Here is a 24,005-nt window from a genome sequence, read left to right as displayed (position 1 = left end):
TGCCACAGAATTACAGTGCGCACAAAACCTGATGAGTAAATCTTGGCTTAATGCACCAGGCACTCCACTGACAACATAAAGCAGCAAAACTTGTTGGGGGGGGGCGGGGGGAAGGAAAAATGCGGAGGTAGGAGGAGAAGGTTGCTTGGGCAAGAGGAGAATTATGCCTGCTGCTTGGCCAAGATACCCCAGGGAAACACCATTAATTTACAGCCCTCACCCTGCTCTCCTGCAACGTAAAATGTAAATATGCTTCCAAAAGGTGCTGCATGGCCTCAGCACACAGGTGTGGGGACTGGCCAGGCGTTACTTTGGGCGATCCCAGACGTTAGCAGCATCTGATCCAGCCGGGGCAGAAAGCCAAGATCGGGTTGGCTGAGCCCTTGCTGAAGTTGGGTATAAAAATATGCAGCTGGGTCCTTTTCTTTTTCCCACCTGCCTTGTGAGTGCTGCCTGGGCGTTTGTAGCAGAGCATGTGCTCAGTAAGGATGGCAACTGGTGGGCAGCCCTGGCATCCCAGAGGAAGGAGGCTGAAGGGTTTGCTGAACGAGAATGAGTGAAAGCATCTGGAAATCTTCTGCTTAAGAGCTGAATGTGGGGCTAAATGGTGAGTAAAGGTTAGATCTGAACTGAGGGACTGAGACTTCAGGTGCCTGCGGCTGCTGTCAAAGATGCTCTCAGTAGGGGAGAGGGAAAACTAGGAACTTTAGAGGAGATCTGTTCTGAGGAGGAAAAGCCTGAGCTGTGTTTTTGGGCATGGCTCCATGGCCTTGGTGAATAAACATGGTGGCACACATTTATGCTGATTTCCAATATTTGGTTAAAGGAGATGCATTTCAATTGCATGGCTTTCCTCTGTTTGCCCCCACACTGAGAGGTGATGGCTCTTCCTTTATGACAGGTCTATGTCATGCTGCAGCACTTCAGATCCCTCTTTATAGATCACTGCATAAATCTTTGTTTCTCCCTATGTATCTGCAAAACACTTGCATTTGTGACTGTATTAATTAGGCCAGAAAGCAGGTCAGCACTAATCTCTCCTGTTCTCTTTAGTACATTGTTTTCTGACATTGCCTCACAAATTAGACTGAAATGATTAATACTGACTTTCAGTGCTGTGCTACATGTAAGGGCAGAAACTTCTTGTATTTACAGAAGAAGTGTCTCATTTAGGATGAAGGAACACTATGCAAGTTGTAGTAGAAACATTTATTTCATGGCACATATTTGACGAGTCAATTCACAGTAAAGTTCAGCTTTCCTTTTTCTCAGTGAGCTCAGCATGAAGGATTGATTCAATCAAAGTTGGGGGTCAGCTTTCCTTTTTCTCAGTGAGCTCAGCGTGAAGGATTGATTCAATCAAAGTTGGGATTTTTTTCAACTTTCCTTATCATTAGGCACCTAAATACCTTTGCAAAGCTATCCTCAGTGATATGCCCTGGTAATACTGGAAGTGAGTAGCAGGGTAGGAACTTGCATTATTCTCCCATTATTCTCTGTGCTTAGCACATCCCCCTGCAGTCAGGGAGGCTCTCCCTGCCCCAGTGCTCAGGAGTCACCCCTGTAACCTGGCAGTGTTGGGGGGCAAAAGATGGACATGCAAAGCTGAAGTCCAAGGAGGCTGCTGAGACGCCTGGCTTTGCTTGTGCTGTGAGCTTGGAGAACTAAGATTAACAGCATGTTTTGCAGAGCCTTGTACAGCAAGGATAGATCTGTTTTTTCTATTTATGACAAAGCTGAAGTCCAAGGAGGCTGCTGAGATGCCTGGCTTTGCTTGTGCTGTGAGCTCGGAGAACTAAGATTAACAGCATGTTTCGCAGAGCCTTGTACAGCAAGGATAGATCTATTTTTTCTATTTATGGTATTTCCATATTGCTTTTACTGAATCATTCAGTCATTTATTTTGCCATTACAACTGCTTGTTCTATAATTTTTCGGTGTCCAAGAATATGTTTTCTTTTCCAGATGTGCGCACTGTTTGTTTCCTCTGGGTTGTTGACTTTTAGCTAATTTAATTGTGAAAGGGATCAGGCGTTTACTTGTCATTTCCCATATCTGTCCCACTGTAGATCTCGGAGTAACTCTGTTAAAGCTGATGGAGTTACTTCAGAGCTGTCGTGCTACAGTCAAAATCTAACCTGTCCTTTAAATTACAACAGCATAAATTAACTCCCCACTTCTGCTCAGAGTATTCCAAGGAAGCATACATCAATCATATTTTAAGATACCCGTGCCTGCTTTCAGTTACTCTGTTTGAACCCTTGATATAAATATAAATGCTGATGTGTCTCTGGCCTGCACATTCCCTCCTTTACCTTTTCCTCCTGGAAGATGAAGATGCGATATGGGTTTGCATCAGTACCACCCAAGCTCTTTGTTCCTCTCCAGTTTACCTGAGCTTATCCTAAGTCTTGATTTTTTTTCTGTTTTGCTGAGTATCAGTTTACTACTGCACTTCTATATCTATCTTGGGTTATGGTAGTAATTGAGGAAAAATAATTAAAAAATTACTGTGTTTTTTTCCCCAAGGCATACATGAAATGGAAGAGGGGCAACACGATTCTGTTTTGCCATGTAATGGGATGGCGGCTGCATGAACTGTCTTGGGCTACTATTGCTACTCCTGGTTGTTTCTTAGAAATACTTCTGACAGTGTTTTATTTTAGTTAAGACTGACTCATTATGCTCAGTCAATATTCATCCTTCTCTTCTTGTCCAAGCTTGCCTGTCAGTGGGATGATTTAAATGGCTGCCTGGGTTGTGAATCCCAAGTGGGGTTCAAGACAGGAGGGGAGGGCTGAAGTGTCTGACGCAGACAAACTGTGATGTTTCTCTCTGTGTGGCAACCGAGCTTCACGTTTTGTGGTTCTGTGTATTTGCTTTCGGGAAGGGTGCAGGAGTGATATACGGCAATGCTTTGAATACACGGAGTGATGGATAACCTGACCCGAGGGGGCCAGTGCTGCTGCGAGAGTTGCTGTATGGATGTGCTTGTGGCGGGTGCTGAAATGAAATAAAATAAAAATGTTGTTTGTTTTTGACAGCTTTTTGCAATCTTTGCATTTGCAACATGCGGTGGGTACTCTGGAGGACTGCGCCTCAGTGTGGACTGTGCAAACAAGTCAGAGAGTGACCTCAACATTGACATAGCCTTTGCCTACCCCTTCAGGTAACCCCGTTTGGTTCGTGGCGGTTGGTTTGCAGGGAGGCAGGCATTTGGGGGCTGATGCGAAGCCCTTCTTCAGTGGGGGCTTCCCATTATTTATAGCAGCTTTTGATTAAGCACCAGTCTGGGGCTCCTGAATTCTCCTCACAATGTTGTTTAGGCTGCAGGTGTGCAGGAGGAATGGATTTGGCTGGACCTGGTGTGGATGGGGCAGCAGGAGCTGCTGGGGAAGGGGAGCTCTGCGAAGGAGAAGAGAGCAGTTGTGGGCATGTAGGGCCCCGTACAGGGCAGGACAGCGCAGGGAGTCACAGGAGTGCATAACAGCAGGCAAGGAAAAAGAACAAAAACACATCAGCCCAAGAAAAAAGGGAATAAAGTATCCATTAACTGTAGCGTAGCCATTAACTAAGCTGGAAATGAGGGAGGATTCCCAACCATCGGAGTAGCAAGCATCTGGAAGAGCTACTCCATGGGGAAGGGGATGCAAAAGACAAAACATGTTTGAACCATCATTTTGGAATGGTTTTGAAAATTCTACCCATTGCCTGTCTGCATCTCTTGGTACCTGAATGCTTTAAACCTTGGAACCTAGTGACTTAGGAAAACAGATTTTATGTTGTTTAAGTATGCCTGAAAGCTGTAATGAGGTTAAATATATATATAAATTAAAAAAATGTTCATGCTGTTTAGGATCCTGCTTCAAAAGAACATCCACAGTCTTCTCTTTTTAAAGATGTCAGGCCTGCTCTGGAAACCTTCTACTCCTGTATAAGTGATTCCTTTAAGGAATTGAGATGATTAAGAAAAGAATGTGTAATCCAATCTGAAGTCTAGTACACTAAAACTCTCAAATTATTTTGCTTCCTTGGGAAATCACATGCTGTTTTGCTTATGATTGCTATGCACAGACAAGACGTAATGGCATCTACTTCTTTAACATGTTCTAAAATATTGCAGCTTCCAAACGGTGGAAACTGATTTTGATTCCTTGAACTGTTGTTCTTCCTCGACACACATTTATTACTCCAAAGAGGCACATTTCCTGGTATTACAAATGTCTATTTTTTGTCTTGAACTTGTCTGCATTTTCTTTCATTTCTGTTTAGTATGCATGAGAGAGATCCTGAAAATTGAGTTATATGAATTTGTAATGTGATTCACTTCCAAACAGGTCACTTCTCCAGCATTCATTACAGAATACACCCAACAGTAAAGTGCATTTAGTTTGCATGATTATAAAATAGTACTTCATGTAAAAAGTTAATAAAACAGAGAAATAACCAGAATATATCTCCTGGTGTTTTACCAGGCACGTTGACCATCGCTTCTAGAAGGAAGTGGCTGGATCTGCAATTTCCCACAGTCTTGCTTATTAGAAAACTGGAAATAATTGCTGGGTAATTGTAACATTCCAGCATGTTGGAAAGATGATGCAAAATAGGGTTTATTTGCAGAAGGGATCCACCTGAGGCTGTAGCTGGCCCTTAAACTGACTGTGTGGCTCCCAGCTGTGGCTGGGTGTGCTCAGTGTGCACAGATAGTGTATGGTGTGTACAGCGGGATGGCTGGCCACATGGTGTAAATATACCTGTAATTTGCAGGTGAGAAGGGAGATGACACTTAGCCAGCTGGTGTTTTGGGAGAAGCATGGAGATACTCAGTTCTTGTGCAATTTGGAACTTCGCATGCAAACCCGCGGCATGTGCAAAAAAGTGTCCAAAGATGTACAGACTATAGCAGATGTGTGTAGCAGATGTGTGCCTGGAAAATCTGGCCCAGTGCTACCTGTGGAACTTGGTGTCATTTTACTGTTTTATCTAAATATTCCTGTGACTTCCTTATGATGAATTTGCTCTTTCTACTTTTCTCCAGTGCTCCTTCCACAGAATGGAGAGGGGATGCTCTAAAGACAGAGTTCTGTGAGATTAGTTGGGAAAGGTAACATCTCATATTAAAGCAGTTGATACCCTTGGAAAAAGCAGATGCGTTTTAAGTTCAGGCTCCCTCATCAAGACTGTGATCCTGATGCTCATCTGTCTGCATGGGCATGTAGGCTTTGTGTAGGTTGGATAAATTTCCCATCAGTTGTCTTGCACCTGGGTCTGAATAAGTCCATATTCATGTGGCATTTTCCTTTCAAATACCTTCAGTATTCTGATTATTAGCTGACAGCTGGGGGAGGTGTAGGTGGAAGGAGAGATGCTGCTGAGCATCTGACACCTCAGTGCTGTTGTGGCTGTCAGCAATGACACTGAAGCAGTCGAATACCTGAGCGCAGCTTTCAATGAGCTGCGCCTTCCAGCATGACTTGAAATGAAGAAAGCCATGCAGCTGTGCTACCAACTGCTTTCACTCCTGTGAGTTTGAGATTTTGTTTTCTCCTGAAAGCTGAACTGCTAGACCTTGGCTAGTTGATGATTAGGTGTCAAGAGCTTTAAGTGAGTAAACAAAATTCTAAGTCTCAACAGGATAGCTTGGCAAAGCAAGAGGACTTGGATGTTTTGGAAATGGGATTGAAGGAGCCTGAAAACATCCCCATTAAAGCAAGACCTGAATGAGGAAGAAGTTTTCTAGGCTGAAATGGGGGGCATTGCACTTGTAACCATGTGCTTCTGGGGCCCATTGCCTTAGATAAAGAAAGAGGATGCGGAAGGGCAAACCCAGTGCTGATGGGATCTGGGGATGTGTGATTAAAACATACCAATTGCCAAGCTGACTTCAAACCAGTGATTCCTGTAGCCCCAGGCCAGTCCTGAGTGTACTGGAGAAGCATTGCACTCCACAGCAGGTAGCTCCAGATGCTCCTGCAAACCAAGGAATGTCTCCATACGCTCTTGCTGAGATTTTTTTACAACCCCAACCTACAAGTTACAAGTCTCTAGCAAATAATATAAACGAATTCAAGAGAAATCATTAGTTCCAGCACACAGGGAGTTTTGAAGGGTACAGTTAAAAAAAAAATCAAGAAAGAATTAATATTAGTTTAAAGTTATGGTAAGATGATAGTTGTGCTTAGCTCCTACATTATCTTACTGCTGTTGTAACTTTGGCAGCAGGAACTTGTGAAGCACCAAAAAAAACCGCAAAGAAACCCTCTGCATAATGCTTCTCACTTCTGTCAGAATCACATTTTCTTCCCAGTTTAATTCCAGACCTGGATTCATTTACCTTTTGAAAAGGGAGAAGCAAGGAAGTAGAGATAAGTACATTAATCACTAGAGAAGACCATCAAAGTAACCTGGCGAATTGGTGCTTTTGCACAGCTGGCAAAAGCAATCCCTTCAGAGAAAAGCCCACGTGGTGGGTACCTGCATGGGGCTGTGGGGTGACAGAGCCGTTCCCCATCTGAGGGGTACCCCATGATGTGGCTCCTGCTCTGGGCTCATGCTGCTGGGGTGCAGTAACCACAGAGAAGTCTCTGCAGCATCACCACTGAGTAGTTGAACCCAAATCTGGCTTTACCATCTCTCCTGGAAAAGGAGGTGAGGTGGATGCTTTTCCATCTACAACTACACCAGTTTATGGATGTGGGTTGCAGCAAGCTTAAATGACCCTGTAGTCACCCTGTAATGTGCAAAGAAACCTGTAGTCCAAACCCTAATACCCTCCAGCACTGTCTTCTGGAGCTGTGCCATGCTTTTCTACGTGTCCTGCCAGACTCTTCCATGTCCATCTTCCATGTCCAAGCTGATATCTGTAAGGCCTTTTCAAATAGTCACCTGAAGCTTGCTTGCTTTCTTCTGCCTGATTCTAGTTTTATCTCAGAGGATTTCTTTACCTCCTTATGCTTTAAAGCACAAATTAGCCTTTCTTCTGGATACCTGTACATGTATTTCAAAAGTTTTACAAGTTCAAATATGGAAAAAAACTTCTCTAGTCCCACACTAGCAGTTTTCCTCAGCATTAAGATCTGTGTTTGGTAAACCTGTTGCAAATTTGGCACACATTAGTATGTTCATCAGCTTGACCCTCACCCCACTAATAAATCTTTGAGTGGGGAAAAAAAAAATCAGCATCTTGGAATTATTTGTTACTTTTGCAGTCCATCACCCTTTCAGATTGGATTTGTCACTCATCCAAGTGCCCTGAAGCAGTATTTTTTTTCTGTAGTAAGGGTCCTGGTGAAGGTCCTATTTGTTTATTTCTGTTACTTGCATCTGATCCCAGCAACATTTTTATCATGTACCTTGCTATTCATTGGTTTTACTTTGATAGTAAGTGGTTGAATAGTACACCTGCTGTACATGTATTTGCTCCTGGTATTCATCTTTTTAAGGTGCTTTTTGACCAATCCTCCTAAAAGCAATTTTTTTTTTGGTTGCCAGCTCAGTTGTCTGGCTTGACTTACTAAGTCTGTACTGAAGATTTTTGCTACGTAATGGTTCATGTCACAAACTTCATGTTGTGCTTATAACTGGCAGAGTTGCATTGAAATGTTTGAGTTTCTTCAGCTACTGATTGAAATGAAACTTTGCATAGCAGAAGCACTCTCATGATGCTGTACAGCGCAGACAGGCAGCACACCCACACTGCTGGCCACAGACATCTGCTAATGTCATCAGCTGCTGCTTTGTGGTTCTCTCTTCTGCAAATCCCTGTCCTGGCCGAGGGAGGAATGCCTGGCTCAGACCCTGGCTGTAGGGCCATGCTGCACAGGGCCCATGGCAGGGGTGAGCACCAGGAGCCGAGGGGTTGGGCTGCACGGGTCTACAGCGCAATGGGAAGGGAGCAGCATGTCAGTCCAATCCCATAAGTGTGCCGTCTGCTAAGTCTTGAGGCAGATCCTGAACTAAAATCTCTTTGCCTTTAGCTTTTGGAGGTGCTTCAGCCTAGCCTACGTATGCAGGGTATCCCCAAGTTAAATGCTGCATGGGAATTCATTTGGAATGTATCTTGCCTTTTCTTGTGGCATTCATCCTGCAAGTTAATTGGAAAATACTGGCTCAGAGGATCACATGATAAAATTTTAAGTCTCACCTAAGCCAATGGTTCAGGTAAGTATGTGCATAGATGTTAGGAGAATTGAGCCATAGTGACTAGTGGGATGGAATGGGATTGCCTGGTGGTGCTAACGTGAGAGCCTGATGGAAGAATATGTCTGTGCATGTCTTTGTGTCACAGCAGTGAGCAAAAGAAATGTTGGTTTCCATTTTATTTTAAATCACCTATTAGTATCTTTCCAGTGTGTTAGCAAAACTGTCTCTTGAGGTAATCCTTGTTTCTCAAGGAAAAGGAAATTGTATTTTATGGGAGCTTTTCATTCACTCTCTAAGCACCTCATTTGAATAAAGACATTCCCATTGAGCAGTCTTTAAAGTGTACGCTTCATCTGCATGCGATGGGTAGGCTAGTCTTTCATTTGAAATATGACAGCCAGATCTAAATTGCCTACTTAGAAGCTACAGATGATAATTAAGGAGAAAGTAGCTAACTCTTTGTGCTTTGCAACTATCTTTCTTTGGAAAAAGCCTCTATTAATATTAGCGTATTTCTGTGCCAGAGTGTACTAGCTTTCTTTTTTTTGTTACCCATTTGTAGTAAATCTTGCTTCAGAATTCAGTGGAAAACATTTTGGCCAAAAGGTTATAAATGTCTATTACGGCTGGGAGACCAGGAGCTGCTGATAAATAGGAAGTCTTTAAACTAAGTAGTTGCCTGCAATGCTGACTTTCAGGTGCCTATGGCAGGCTCTCCTTCCAGCTGTCTTGGACTGCTGTACCAGTTGAGAGTGGGAGATAGGAAGGAATAAAGTCATCTAGTCAGTTAAGATCCCTAAAGTTGATGTTTTATTTTGCACGTGTTCATCGCACAGAAGGTGCCCCTTCTGCGAAGGCAAATTGTGGCCTCGTAACACTTCTGTGGGTAGACGGAAGCAAAAGCGAGCCAGCAGAAGTTCCACTAGCTTCAGGTGTGCCCTGTGCCAAAAATGTAGATGCCCCAGTTTCCAGAGGGATTTGGCAGATCTCGGTGAGGGAATGTGAGGAGCACTGGTTAAACTCTGCGTGACCTGTTCCCCCTTAATGAAGGCAGAAATCTCCACCCGGGAACTCCTTAGATCAAAACTTGGTGCCCTTTGAAGAGCTGTGCTTTTGCACAAACAGGAGTTGCAGGGATGGTCGGGTGAAGATCAGCAGCAAAGAGCACGAGCTGCATGGTTGCAGTGGTCCCTTCTGGCTCTGCAATCAGTCAGTCCATGAAAGATGCATCAATTTAGTCCCTTTTCTTGCTGAACTGTGACCACCTCATCTAGCACTGCAGATACGGGGTTAACATGTGAACTGGCAACGGAAGGCAATCAATAATGCATCAGTGAAGCTGAAGATTTTCCTTAATATCATGATTATATAAACTTGCTTTTTAGGATGGACACTAAGGGCTCGGTCATAGCTTTAACTATCTTCTTCCACAGCAGTTTCAAACCCTGATCTCAGCAGTGCTTTTTATATCTAATTTTGGCCTCTTGTTGAATAGATTTGCCTAAGAAGGACTTCTAGGTTTTAACTATTGTTAATGGAAACTAGAAATGATGTGAGTGAGGAGCCTAATGTTGTATCCTGCTGAGCAAAATTCAGGAAGTAAATCCTTCAGGGTACAGATATCTCTAATTGTGACACCTTTACAAAGGTCTCTTCATATTTAATGTGACCTAATGATGCAAAGCAGACTGAAGCATTAAGATGCATTTTTAACAGATGTTAATTTTTATATAACAGAAATACAGATGTTAATTTTTAGTTGTGACTTGTACATTCTGGTAATTTATAGGGCTGTCCAGAAAATTGCAACTCTGTTTTTTCAAAATCTCTTTTTTCCGATGGAAACCTATTAAAAATATTTTATTCCATAGTGATATAAATGCAAGAAGTTTCTGAGCTATTTAAAGTATGGCCCCAGCACATACCTTCTGATAGTGAAGACATCAGAGACCTTGGTCAAGCCTCTGTACTGAAGCAAATCCATAAGCAACCTGAACATGGAGCTTGCGTAGCCAAGCTGAGTGCTCTAATCCATGAGTTATTAGCTTAGAGCTGTTTGCTCTTATATTGTCTCCTGGGCTGAGGAAGAGGTGATCCAAGTCTGCAGAACAAAGAGATTTCTTTTCAACTTTGAATGAACATAGGTTTTTTAATAGGAAAGAACGTTTCACATTTTTGTAACCAGCTGTAGTCATTAGAGTGCCATAATTCAGAGCCCTGATATGATTTTTTTGTTTACTTGTGCGTGGCTATAGACTACTGAAGTATTTAAAATCTGCAAATTTGTGTTCTCCAGTGTCCATGGGTGTTCAAGGACCACACTGGCTCTGGGAATACTGTCTTTAGACCAAGAGGATAGTAGAATGGGAGAAAATGTCTGTGCTCTTGTATTTGGACAAGACAGTTGTGATCTGCAGTACTGGCTGTCTGTGAGCACAATGTACAATTTAATTCCTGTTGTCAGGGAGTTTGAAATCATTGCTGGTCTGATTAAAACAGATAAAAAAAGGATGACTTTGTGGGTTTTCTAGTTTTGAGTCCCCCTTCCTGACCCCAATTAGAGTCTTCAAAACCCACTTTGTAGAACTCTTCAAGATTGGCAACGTGACCAAAGAATGGTTATTGCTACCAGTTTGCACTTTTGTTTTAACTGTGGTTAAATGCAGGTACCCTTTTCCCACTAGTGAGGGACTGGAAGCATCTCCCAGTTGCTTTGTTGCTACATAAGATCTATAGAAAAAACCACCAGAAATCTGATACAGCTTCATCTTCACCTTCTCTTTGAGGCTGAGCCTATGCATGTGGTCCTCAGCACAACCAATGCACTGTGTCATATGAAGGAAGAGATCATCCACCGCCCCCACAATTTGCTAGCTGATCTGAATGGCTTAGCTTCCATGCCAAACTATTTTGTACGCAGCCAAGAAGCCACAGCCCAAGGGTGGCTACGTAAGTGACAAAGTCTTTGCTCATTCGTGCCACTGGTGTGTTGGGCTTTGCGTAATGATACGCTGCTTGAGTAGGTCAGAAAAGAGGTCTGGCTGCCAATATTTGTAAAACTAAAGTCCTCATTTTTTTTGCACAACCAGGGAGTGCCTGATTGCTCCAGCCAATGGACTTGTCATGGGGCAGAGGCTGTGCAGACAAGATGAATTTTCCAGATGTTGAGGTCTTCTCGATTGCCACTATACTCAGTGCTGTGCAGCTTCTACTTTGTAGTTTTTAATCCCTTAAAACTTGAAGCAAACACATCCTTGAGTGCTGAACAGGGGCCAGAGAAGAGGCTTGTCTTGCTTTGCAACTCTTCAGACAAGTCAGCTGTTGTCTTCTCTTACGACTGTCACAGAATCAATTTGGTTGGAAGAGACCTCTGGGATCATCGAGTCCAACCTTTGCCCTAACACCCCCATGTCAGCTAGACCATGGCACTAAGTGCCACGTCCAGTCTTTTCTTAAACACCTCCAGGGATGGTGACAAACATTGCATGAACATAGAGCTCATGGACACACAGCTGGCTGGGAAGTAAATAGAGAAGGAAAGTGGTAGCAACTTTCTGGAGATGGTGTCTGCTGCAGAGAAGGGAGAACACTGCTTCTTAAATCTTTGTTAAATTGTAGATGCTTTTCTTTTGGCACTCAATTGGATTCTTGATGAGTTTGGGTGGTATTGATCCAGACTGGCTTATTTTGCTTTATAGAGGCTATATTTTACGCTTAGCACTGTTTTGGTACCAGAAAAATTCTTCATTAATACTTTAGCCAGAATTTATTCTTAAAGTCACTTTTGGATTTGTTAATATATGCAGCTCTTTCACAATTTGAATTTTTAATATATATTCATGAATAGTCTCTGCGGTATTGTGCAGTGATGTTGTTTTATCTGTGCCTGCCACAAAGGCTTTTTCTAAAAGTCAGTCTTTTTACAACTTCCCTTGCAAATTTCTTTTTACACGTTTTCATGCTGCCAGTACAGAAGCAACCAAAGCAGAAATCCTTCAGCTTTGCTTTGTTTGGCATTTGATCCCCTACCCCAGACAGCATGTGGTGACCCAGCTAGGCGACAATCAAACACACGTCCTTCCCTTTTTCCCTGGTCCCAAATGTGCATTCACTAGGCAGCATCCCTGAAGGTTTCCCCAGCACCACAGGGAACTGGATACATGGGATGTCTTTGGTCTGCTCTCACACCTGACTTCTATATGAATTTATTTGCCAAGAGTTTAATGCAGTATTTCTTCTTACTCAATAGACTCTGGAGAGGGTGAGCATCCAACTCCATGCAGCATAGCCTCACTCAGTGAGGTACCTCTCACTGTCCTGTCTGGGTTCCCAGAAGCGACATTTCATGGCATATTCAGCATGAAGGTGCTGGCAGTTTGTCCGCAGGTCCATCAGCAGACCCGCAGGTCTGTCTTGGCTTCTGGCCTGTATGCTACTCAGCCTGCAATTCAACCCACGGGCTCCCTGAGAAAAGGAATTGGCATGCACTTCAAATGGACAATATTTCGATTGGAGTTTTGTTTTGAGTCATGCTATAAAACTCTACGGAGAACTTAATTTGATTGCTTTAAGTACCTTAGGACAATATACTTGGGAAAATTATAGCTAAAATACAAAGTTAATGTTACAATACAAAGGAATAAATGTTGCTGCATCTTCTGTAATTGCCCTTGCATTTATCTCAGCTGGTCTTGGAGGTGAAACTGCTGCTTTCAGTGTTTATAGACCTAGATTAAATTGTATATGAACCCTGCTTCTCACAGGGCAAGGGATTTATACTTTCAGGTGGTTCTGGCTGAACATCAGGTGGTGCCCAAGAATATGGATTGATTTTATGTGAAGTTTGTAGCCTATTCAATTGTGAAAGGCAAGGCGGATTGGAGGTGGCACAAGCGTTGTGAACAGATGTGAGCAACAGCAGAGCGTGTTGGGGTGTAGGAAAGGGGGGCTCAGCAGTCCTGCTTCACTCCATGCAAAAGCACTGCCAGACATTTGATACGCCTGCTTGTCAGAAATAATCTTATTAGATTCAATGACTGTTTTTTAGGCCTTTGCTTTATGCTTTCCATTGCTTATGTTGTATCTAAAAGTTTAGATTTTTGTAGATTTTTCTCCAAATGGAAGCTTTTGTTCTGCTCTGCTTGTTAGTTTGGAAGCTAATTCCCATGTCTGTCCAGAGGAGAAGGCAGCAAGAGGGACATCAGAGCTATGGGTTCACTCAGCATCTCATGGTGGAACTGGGTAAAGTTGGACAATTGTGTATGCGGCAATGCAAATACATGCCTGTGGCATTTCCAGCCCTTCTAATTTCTGCTGTTCCTTGGACACAATGATTTTTTGTAAAGATAATCGAGGGTAACTTTCCTTCAGAGATAGTAGCTAAGCTTCCTAGTGACTAGGAAGCAGTGCACCCCAAGAAAATAGCTCAATGAAGGGAAATTGGAGAGCAGTGCCACCAGTCTGTACCACAAAGAATGTAAATGCCTCATCTGAGAAGGTATTTTGGTTTGCAAAGACCAGTGGAGCATGTCTTTGAGTGCTGTGCTCTGCTTGCACAGCAAGGAAAAGCATGTGTTTCTGAGAAGAGCTGTGGTGATATCTTGGGAGATAAATCTGGGTCTGGATGTAAGCTTGGAAGTGGGGTTGGGATCACCCACTCAGCTTTCTGAGCGCTCCCAGCAGCGTGTGTTCTATAATGAGCCGGTTTATTTCTTTTTTTGGTGCTACCGTGGAGTACTAGAGTTTGCATTACTGCTATGTGCACAATCTGGGGAGGTTCATTGCTACAACTGGCACATGTCTGGGACGTTTCTTCCTCTGGGAGTGTGATGAAGCTGTTGTGCAGGCTGTTTTCCAAGAGCTTTGTGAATGCAATCACTGGGAGCAGGTCCTGCAAGAGGTATCCCAAGCTGCGGATGCAGCACTGGTGTCCCCTCCTCGCCACTACTGGGGTTGTCCCTATTCCAACGTCTTTAGACTCCATCCTCAAACTGGTTTTGAAGCTTCCCTTCCTGGAGACCTGAGTACCTCAGGGGGTCTCTGGCTCTGTGTTAAGAGGAGAAGAGATGTGAGGTGGAGAAGAATGGAGCAGAGGACATGTGTGTTGCGGTGCTCTGGGTAGGCATCCAGCATGCCTGCTCCCAGCTGCCTGTGCTGGGGGAATTACCACCTCTCCCAGAGCAGCACACGTGGTGTGGTGTGTTGAGATGGCAACTGTGGCTGACAACTTGTCCTATTGAAAACAGTACTGTAGGAAAATAGTACTGGCCAAGTGTTTGCACAGCAGCAATGTGCTGGGAACCTGACTAGTTAAGAAATTGAAAATGTTGGGGGTGAGGCGGAGATTTTTTCCATTATTTTGGCTGGACATAAACCAGAAGAGAATATAGGTTGATACCACTTCCCTGGTCAGGTTCCCAGCAGCACCTCCTGGGGTTGGTGATGCTGCCCTGTACATGCGTTTGCATGGGTGTAAGCCACAGAAGGCAGCTATGACAAAGGGGAGATCTTTAGGATGTTCAAATGTCCAGGTCAGGAGTTAAGAATAATTGCTTGCAAGATGAAGTATGTATTTGTGTGAAAGTACTGGTAGTGTTGAATAGTTCTAGAGAGACAGAGGCTTTCGGATATTTTTTTGGAAGAAACTGAGATGTTTCATTGAGAGGGCAGAAGTTCAAAGTTACATGCTTTCAAATACTCTTTGATCAGTAAACTGTGTTCTTTCTTCCTCTGGAAAGCAAGGAAACAAAAGACTAAGCTTGGATTGCTGAGTCAGCTGGAGAATTTAATTTTTGTTTCCTATCTCCAGAGAAAAATGAACTGATTTCATAGGGATAGGTACGTGGTAGAAACTAATGTGCTGCTGCTCTGGAAGGGGAGGAGACCAAGGAGAGGAGGGTACTGAAGGCACCTTTGGATGCTGGGGAGTCTGGAGGGGGTGTTTCTTTTTGGGGGGCTGATAGAGTGGGGTATGGAAAAATCATTGGGACAGGAAATACCAATAAGCACCTCCCGGTTTCGAATGCCTGTGGCATACGCAGGCAGCGCTGGGATGTGCGTCGTGGCAGTGGGAAAGGTGAGGGATGGGAATGCTCGAGTAAAGGGTAATTTCTTCATCTTGGGAAAAGCGCTGGTAGAGAGCAGACTTGGGGTGAGAAACAGTCTTGTTGCTGTTAGCAAAGGGCTGGAAAACTCTGGTATTACCAGAACATCACAGGTGCAAGAGGGGCCAGGAGCAGTTGCCTCATGGTACCTGGTGTCCTGCTGCTGGGCTAAGCCCATTGCATCCCCTCAGCTGTGCAGGGCTCTATTAACATTTCAGCCATCGGATTTTGAAGGGCTGGAGAGAATTTCAGCTTTAATGACTTCAAGCAGATCAAATGTGGTATTAACAGGCTGGCTGTCTCAAAGAGATTGACTTCAACAGCTCAAGGATGCCTGGGTGCAAAGATTCAGATCCTACGGGAATTACTGGATAATAGTTATAATTAGCAAAAAATATGGACTGAGGGCAACTGCTTAGCAGTAGCTCCCTCTTACAGAGTTCGTGGTGTGTATAAGAGCTTGTAGAGTGGCTTCATTGCTGCAGGTCTTCCCTGTCAGGAGAGCAGATCTGGGGGGAGGAGGAGAAAGCTGCAGAGCTCAGCTCCATCCACGCTCCCGAAGGCTGGAAGGGAACCTATTCCTTGCTGTGTGGGCAACCTTTCAGATAGCCAGGATTTAGCACCGAGCATGTGGGGATGCCCAGTGCCAGGGGAAATGCTCTTTGCAGCGAGCAGCACTGCGTGCATTGCTTCCTCCTTGACAGCAGGCTGTGAAGAGTGTTGGCAGAGTCAATGGACCTCGATTTCATTAAAGAAAAGACCTTTCCTTCTCAAGCATGTTTCTACTTTCACCTGATCATTAAAGGTTACTTTTAAAGTATTTTTCTTCATGCAGGTAATATCTCTAGGGAAGTCATATGGGAATGATGAGCCCTGCTGTGAGAGGAAAAGCTCCCATTTATTAGTGTTCTACTAAACCTACCGAAAATCCGTATTTGGCTCCTTGAGAAGGGGTATTTGCCAGGGACTGGCTGGAGGCACCAGTATGAAAGCACATCAGCGTGGTTCTCTGAAATGAGAGCCACAGTGTTTCCAGGGCTAACTAAAAGAAATGCCTTTAGTTTGTATCCCAGAGAAAGGAAGACAAACACCCTGTCATGTTTTTGTACCTCGCCAGAGCAGTTTGATAAGGGGCACTGTGAATTTCAGCATTTTACTACTGTATTTTGAAATTTCATTGTTCCCTCGCTTTGGAAATTATCAGCCAAGAGAAACATTTCACAACAGATTCTTCCACGACGACTATAACTAATTTCCAGTGGTGTATTTCCCTCATTGTTTTACAGACAGTAAATACAATTGACAGTTTGACTACCAGAAACAAGTGAGGGGGAAATAAAGCCCAATGAAAGGATAATAGATCTTTGGATTCTTGCAAGCATGTGTGTGGGTGTTGCAGATTTTGCTCAAGGATGTCGTAGACAGGTGGGGGGGTAGATTACAAGATGCTATTTTCGGAAAATAGGACAACCTGCCAAAACAGATAGCGCTTTTTTGCCTGTTTTTCCCCACATCCTAGTAAAGGAATAGAAACACTAACCCCCATTGAGAATTTTTGGAGGCAGAACTTTGTGTTATTTATTAATCCAGGCACTGATTAAAGCCTGGGAGAGGAAATTTGTGCCAGTTCATCAATAATGCTTGAGCACATATTTGCCATTAATTGCATGTTCTGTTGGTTTCAAGCCTAAGCCCTGTGTGCATTGCTGAAGGGGGAGGTTTCCAGAGTCAGGCAAGATTAGATCACTTGATGCGTACTCTCCTGCTTGGGGTCTTCGGTGTCTGCTGGTAGAGTGGGACATGGGACAAGACAGGTCTTTGGGGCTGTTGGCTTTGACTGTTTTTGTGTTTGAGGATCATCAGGTAGACTGGGCTGCTGGAAAAAAACCCAGAGAGGCTATCATTAAAGGCAAATTGTGGCTTGAATATTATACTAGGGAAGTTCAAGAAGGGAAAGCAACTTCACGTTTCTATGGAGAGAGCACAGCTTCTGCTCCCCCACACACATGTAACAGCTGTAGCTTTGTTCGGCGTGTCTGGCTTCATGTATTGTTTTCAGAGCAGGGTAATTAGTGTCTGAAAACGTAACTGCTCTTTGCTATTGTGGAACAATGTAAAAATCCTTTTTTTCACTGTAAAACATTCCTTCCCTCTTTTGATCTTGTCAAGCTAGACAATACAGCTGTCTTGTCATCATATTTCCCACGGCAATGGAAAGTTTGCCAAATGGTAGAAGAAGCCTCAGAAGCCCTTAATTACTGTAACTTCATCAGTGAAACTTGACTGCCTTTGGTGGACTTGGTTCAGATTCAAGTGAATTTGAGGGAGTTCAGACCTGGATGGCTTGGCAATGTTGGCTGTTGTTAACAAACAGAGCCAGCAGGCGAAGGGGATGGTGTCAGCAATGAGCAGCGAGGATGACCTTAGTGCTGCTCTGCTGAGTGTGGGGTGCAAAGTTATATTCCTGAGTCATCAGCTTTATTTCTGAATTAGTAACAATACTCAGTACAATACAAGGCAAAAAGCACTGTCCAGCTCATTTTTGCAGGAACCTGGGGGAGAGGGGAAGGTGTTTTCGTTACATTTTTCCCTAATTAGGTAAATTTATTACCGAAGTGTTCCTTCTTTGTGTTGTCCATCAATCAGTGAAAATCGCTTCTGCTAATGCAGCCCAACAGTATTGCTGAGATGTTTAACAAAGTGCAAAGGGTGTGATTGCAAAGGGTCACTCTCAGGGCTGCTGATTTTGTTTAGGAAATGGAGAGGTAAAGGTGAAATGCAGGGGTGGTGCTGGAGATAAGAAAAACAGCAGAAGGAAGACACTGGCCAAGGGTGACTTGAAGGAAAAGGTGGGGTGTAAAAAATGAGAGATGAGAGAAAGTGAAAGAAGAGTAAATCAGAGGAGGTAAGAGGCAGAACAGGTAGAATTACATCAAAAGTGGGAGGCAGAGGTAGAGGCAATTATTTTTTGTGAGTCATCACTGAGCCATCCTGCCCCCAGAAAGGCTGACTCAGCACATCGGTGGAAAAATCAGAGCTTTCTCTCTGAGATGCCATTCCAGATCAAAGAGGTTTCTATTAGTGAAACTGGATTTTCTGTCACTGACTCTCCCCTGCTTTAAAGAGACTTTTCAAATGCAACTTTCAAAGTCCACATCCACCCTAACCACCCCAGGGCTTTGCTCACCCACCTCTCTTCCCCACCACGTCTCCTCTTACCAGATCTGAGTCATGGTCTATTTTGGGGCCCTTTGCACAACTGAGATCTCGGTTGTTTGGGCAGAGATGAGGTGGCCGCAAGAGGCACCAATTACTGCACATCCTCTTAGAGGCTAGGGAAATCTGAAAAGAAAAGCAAGTGAATAAAAATAACTTGATGGAAGAGGCTTCTGTGATCTGGTATCCCTGACAGATGCTTGGCCACAAAAGCACTGCTGGAAAGATACAAGTGTGATGTTAATATATATGAACACTTTCTTCTGGCTTATCACAATTCAGAGCTAAGGTGCAGTCAGGAAAACAGGGAATAGAAAAGTGGTCACAGTTACTTTATCATGTTTCAGAAAGGCTGGTGGGTTGTTGGTGATGGGGCTGTGGTGACTGAGGCCAGAAGGGCAGGGGGTGAGCAGCAACTCCCAATCTAAATCTTGATAGAAACATTCCTTGGGTTATTTCGTCTTTGGTATGTGCAGGAGTTTGAACTGTTGCTTGTAACACCATGCATTGCCCAGTATGCCATTTAAGGACTTCAGGGGAGGAAAACAAAACCCAGCACCCTAAAGACATGTTTTACACAAGAAAATGCATGCAGAATTGCCTTGTTCTTTTTTTTTTTTCCCCAAAGCAATCAGATTGTATTTAGTGTAGCTCAGCCCACTTCCATACTTCCTACTTGCTTGTGCAAGTAATGTGAGGGCCAGAACAATTCTCTAAAGCCTTTTTGCAGTGTGAGGTGGTAACGTAAAACCATAGAGCTCCCATCATCACAGCAAAGCCTGGCTTTCCCATGAGGGGCCGGACCCTTCTCGCTGCCCTCAGCTGGAAAATCAGATACTGCATCTTGCAGCGGGGCCCTTAAAAAGCAGCTGTGGTACCTGAGTGTGACTGTTCAAACACGGCAGACATGGTTAATTATTTAAGAATCAGAAAATGCTACTTAAGCATTTGGTGGTTTGTTTCTTTGTTTTGGGAGAGGCAACAACAGCAACAAAAAAAAAAACACCAAAAAAACTCCCACCCAACCTTGAACAGCTTTGTGGTGAGTTGCAAAGTCTGGGCTAATAGGGAGACCCTGGGTCTGCCAGTGGACGGGAGCACAGGGTGGTCCCCAGCTCTGGCTCTGCACCCCATCGCAGGTGTCCTCCCTCCCTTGGGCTGCAGCCCCATGGGCTGGGTGCAGTGTGGAACCTGGCTTGAACCCAGCCTCGAGCCCTGGAGAGGAGCCTTGGAGAGGACTGTGAGCACAACCTCTGGCTGCATAGCATTGCATTCCCCTGGGGAGAGAGGGATGGAGCCAAGTTTCTTATTGATCCAGAACCCCACAGAGGTTGCCACTGTTTTTAGGGGGTTTTGAACCAGATTCTCAGTTTTGTTCTGTATCAATACAGCACCCAAGCAGCTGTGCATGAGGAAAGCAGAGAAAGTTTTCTTTTCAGACCATGCCAATCATGCATTTCAAATTTTTCCATAATCTTGGTGATGGTTAAAACAAAAACATTTTCTCTCCAGGCTGTAAAATTGGCATGACAGGCACTAGGAAATCTTCCTTTCCTGCTTTAGAAAAGAACAATAAGCCCTGATGAGAAGTATGTGTGCACTGATGCCAGGAAGCTTTGAAACCAACGCAGGAAACCATCTGATCACAAGCATTAGAGTCTCTCTCTTGTTTGGTTTTCATCAGACTTTGCTGGGTTTGCGTAGAGGAGGCGACTCAGCCACTGCTCATCTCTGCAATCTAGGCAGATGTGTTTCTTGTTTTCATCCCATCACTATGGTAGTGACAGAAGCTCAGGGTAGAAAATGCCTGAGGCAAATAACCGGCACTATGCATCAACCGCTGATGAAAGGGTTCTGCCTACGCATTTGGGTACATTTAGTTTGGATCAGGAAAAGCAAAAAGTCATGCAATCCCTCAATGTCCATTAATCCATGTCGTGTGATTTCTACTGTGAGTACTTTGTTTTCCTCTGAGGACCTAACTTTTTATTTAGCCGTATATTCATGGCTGCTGCTGCCGATGGCTCGCTGTTGCACACATTAATTGCCCTTGAGCAGAGGAATGTCTCCCAGAAGGCCTCATCCTTTCTCTGCACCAGATCATAACTTCTTTAATTGCTGCTGTTAACTTGCTGCTGGCTTCGTCCCCTCCACTCTCCCTGCATAGAGCCGAACAGCAGGATCCCTACTTGGGCTCCATGTCCCTACTGATGCTAATCTGGGCCATGCAACAGGACCTGCCAAAGTAGCCCCTCCAAGGATTGTCCTTTCTTTTTCTGAATCGGAAAGTAAAATTATTACAGCAAAAAGGGGTCTGGCAGGAGCTGCCAGACAAAACCATAAATCTGTTAGCTCGGTCGCTGGTTGCAAATGGTGCATGAGTACAATGTTAGGGCTTTGATTGCTTAAACCAGGGCATGTGGACTGTTTCTTTGACCCAAGTTGTGCATTTCTGCTGCAGCTTGGATTTAAAAGCTTTTAATGTAGAAGTGCTGTGTGGCTCACAGCCCCACAGGTAGCTGTGCACCAGGCAATTTTACACAAGGAAGTTGTGAACTTCCAAACACAGGTGTCTCCTGGGCTTAGTATAGAGGATAAGACCTGTTTTCTGCCACCTTGATTGTAAGAATTTGAGAATCAAATTGTTTCTTATGTTATCCTTTTTCAGTTGTTGCCATGGCAAAATCCCAGAAAGGGGGGTGGGGGTGTATCAAACCATTGGAACATCAACTTTTCTCTGAGATTGATGGAAAGATATGTTCAGGTCCTCAGTCTCACCTAGATACTCACATGGAAATAACTTCACGTGTACAAGCAGCTCTGAAAAGCACAGTCCACTGGACTATTTATAGGACCAGTTATTCAAGTGGGAGATCAGTTCACATCAGGAATGAGATAAGGAGACAGAGCAAATGTATTTATGTCTTTATTCAGATAACAGTTTCCTTTTTCTGTACTTCACCTGCTGCTCTTTGGGATGTTTTCCAGGTTGCATCAAGTGAATTTCGATGCTCCTACTTGTGAAGGCAAGCGCCGAGAAAAGCTCTCCTTGATAGGGGACTTCTCCTCTTCGGCGGAGTTCTTCGTCACCATTGCAGTCTTTGCCTTCCTCTACTCGCTGGCTGCCACCGTGGTTTATATCTTCTTCCAGAACAAGTACCGTGAAAACAATAGAGGGCCTCTAATTGTAAGTGTGCATTTGCAGCGTTTTCAGGTGTAGGTCTTAATCTCTTGCTTTTTTGGTGGTTGAGACTGTGGCGTGGTCTGTGAAATCCAGGTGGCCCAAAGCATCTCTGCATTCACCTGGCTTTTTGTGTCTTAATAGTGAATTTAAACTTTTAACATCAAGGGTAACAGAGACTATATGCAGATGGAGTTTAGTCCTAATCTTGTATGTACTTGTGGGATTCCTTGCTTCTCTCCCACTGTCTGCAGTGATGATATTCACACAAATAATGAACGTGTAGCTGGGTGGTTGCAGGATTGTGGTCTGAGCCATGTGTTTGTGACAGCAGAGCTTCATCAGTGAAGTAAAAAGGGAAGAGGAGATCTTAGGCATTGCCCTAGCAGACAAATGAAACCGTGACCCTGACCAAAGCCTAACCAGGGAGAATGCTTATTGCTAATGGCTGCTGGGTTCAGCCAAATTATTTTGCTTTGGAGAATTATATGGCTAGTTTTCCAGTATTACACTGAGCTCCCAGTACATTTGTGTCTTTGTGCTGGTTTGTAACGCTCCTCACTTTCCAGTTATCGTTATATGCACCCATCATGCTGTGGCTGTTCGTGCCTTTATTTTACTTTTTACTGATTCCTGAAGGCTTGTAATAAAAAGCAAGTGCTGCCGTGCATTCGTTTTCTCATAAATCAAGACCATAAAGCCAGTGAGAGCTATTTTGTTCTAGGTGCCCGTCACCTGTCAGTGCATCGCACTGTGTGGAACACCCCAGGGTCTTGCTAGGCTGCTGAGGGCTGTGTGCTGATCCTCCGCTGCACCGAAGTTGGGTCAGGTCTCTGCATCTGCGGGGCGTAGGGTTTTATCACACTCTCCCTTCCATGGGCAACCCTCTCCTCCAGGACTGCAAGGGTGAGGTTACACTAAGGTAGAGGAAGCATTTTTCTGAAGTCTTGGTGTGAAGAGAGCAATTGAAAGGAAAGACAGGGGCAGTTTAGTGAGGACTGATGTAAGGGAAGAGTTAGGTCTGGATTTCAGAAAAATCTGAAGTTTATGACTGACGGAAACGAGACATTTGGCTGAGACTTGTGCCTTAAGTGACTGAAAGCCACCAATAAAGAGCATCAGAAAAATAGAACAGAAAGGAAAATAAGTCACTGGTGCAGAAAGGCTGTACCTGTTAAATAACTACAGTAACAGTAAGCAAAACATTAAATTGTGAAAGCCACCAATAAAAAGCATCAGAAAAATAGAACAGAAAGGAAAATAAGTCACTGGTGCAGAAAGACTGTACCTGTTAAAGGAAATAACTACAGTAACAGTAAGCAAAAGATTAAATTGTAGGAAGGTAATCTCAGCATCATGGGGTTTTGAGGTGAAAGGTTTTCCTGCTGCAAGGAAATGCGAGTTGTTTTATTTAAGTTTGCATAATTCAAAACTGATGAATTGTTACAGAAGGAAAAATTCTCCTTCCACATCAAAGGAAATGAATTCTCTTCATTTGGGGGTTGTTGGGACCTTTCTTCTCTCCCTAGAAAATGGTGAGGAAAGGAGGGGAAATCTTCACAGAGGAGAGCTAGAACAGGCAAGATAAAGGGGTCCCTACAGAAACATTAAATAAATAAAGTGCCTTGCCTCTGCGTGATTCAGTTTGATACCAAGTAATATCTCATTTCTAACTGTCTCACCAAAGAATTAGTTGCAGAGATCTGCCACTTTAATTTTCTTGCGGAAAATAATTATTTCTTCTGACCAACCACATTATCCTGTATAGCAATAGAAAAAGAAAAGAGAAAAAATAATACCGATATGTCAGATTATGATGTGGCTGTTTACCGTTGTCCAGGACTTTCCTGATACAGCTGCTGCTGTCATGTTTGTCACAGGATGCATGGTGCAATCTGCTACAGCATTAACGTGGCATTGATTTAATTTGTTCTGTGTAACGGATTGTAATTGAATCTACAGGTTAAATTTAACCGGTGCCTGTTACCAAAGCCTGTCTTTGCAATTTCCCAGTCTTTAAACCAAGCCTAAATGACCTTATTTGTTCAGAATATAAGGACATTTCTGAGTTCGTCCTACAGCAAAAGCAGCTCCTGCCAATGAGTGGTGTTGGGAAGGGGCTGAAGGTTATGCTCAGCTTACACCTGCCAGGAGGGGACTCCCATCTGCCCCAGCCACATGCTCCAGCATCTCATTTGCACTGCCAGCTCTGTTGTGTTGGGTATTTTTAGGGAAAAAAGACTGTTTTTCACCCTGGACCGCATCCTTGCTGGTCTCCTCAGGGGCTGCCCAGTGCAACGATTGCAGCACCACAGCCTGACTGGGACAGGGCGTGAGTCCTACTGTGTGGTGGAGATGTAGGG

At 44.0% G+C, this 24,005-nt stretch overlaps 1 protein-coding gene across 1 annotated transcript in view; it reads left to right on the top strand.

Moving 5' to 3' along the window:
• SYNPR (synaptoporin) overlaps positions 1–24,005 on the top strand; it is a 46,184-nt gene that overhangs the window by 12,512 nt on the left and 9,667 nt on the right. The window contains exons 2-3 of the mRNA XM_009706953.1: positions 3,045–3,169; positions 21,450–21,648. Of these exons, the coding sequence (XP_009705255.1) occupies positions 3,045–3,169; positions 21,450–21,648 (324 nt within the window). The remainder of the gene's footprint in view (positions 1–3,044; positions 3,170–21,449; positions 21,649–24,005) is intronic.

This window comes from Cariama cristata, unplaced genomic scaffold, assembly GCF_000690535.1.
Source record: "Cariama cristata isolate BGI_N322 unplaced genomic scaffold, ASM69053v1 scaffold5299, whole genome shotgun sequence".
NCBI lineage: Eukaryota > Metazoa > Chordata > Aves > Cariamiformes > Cariamidae > Cariama > Cariama cristata.
Note: the sequence above shows the minus strand (reverse complement) of the source record. Positions and strands in the feature narration are given on the sequence as shown.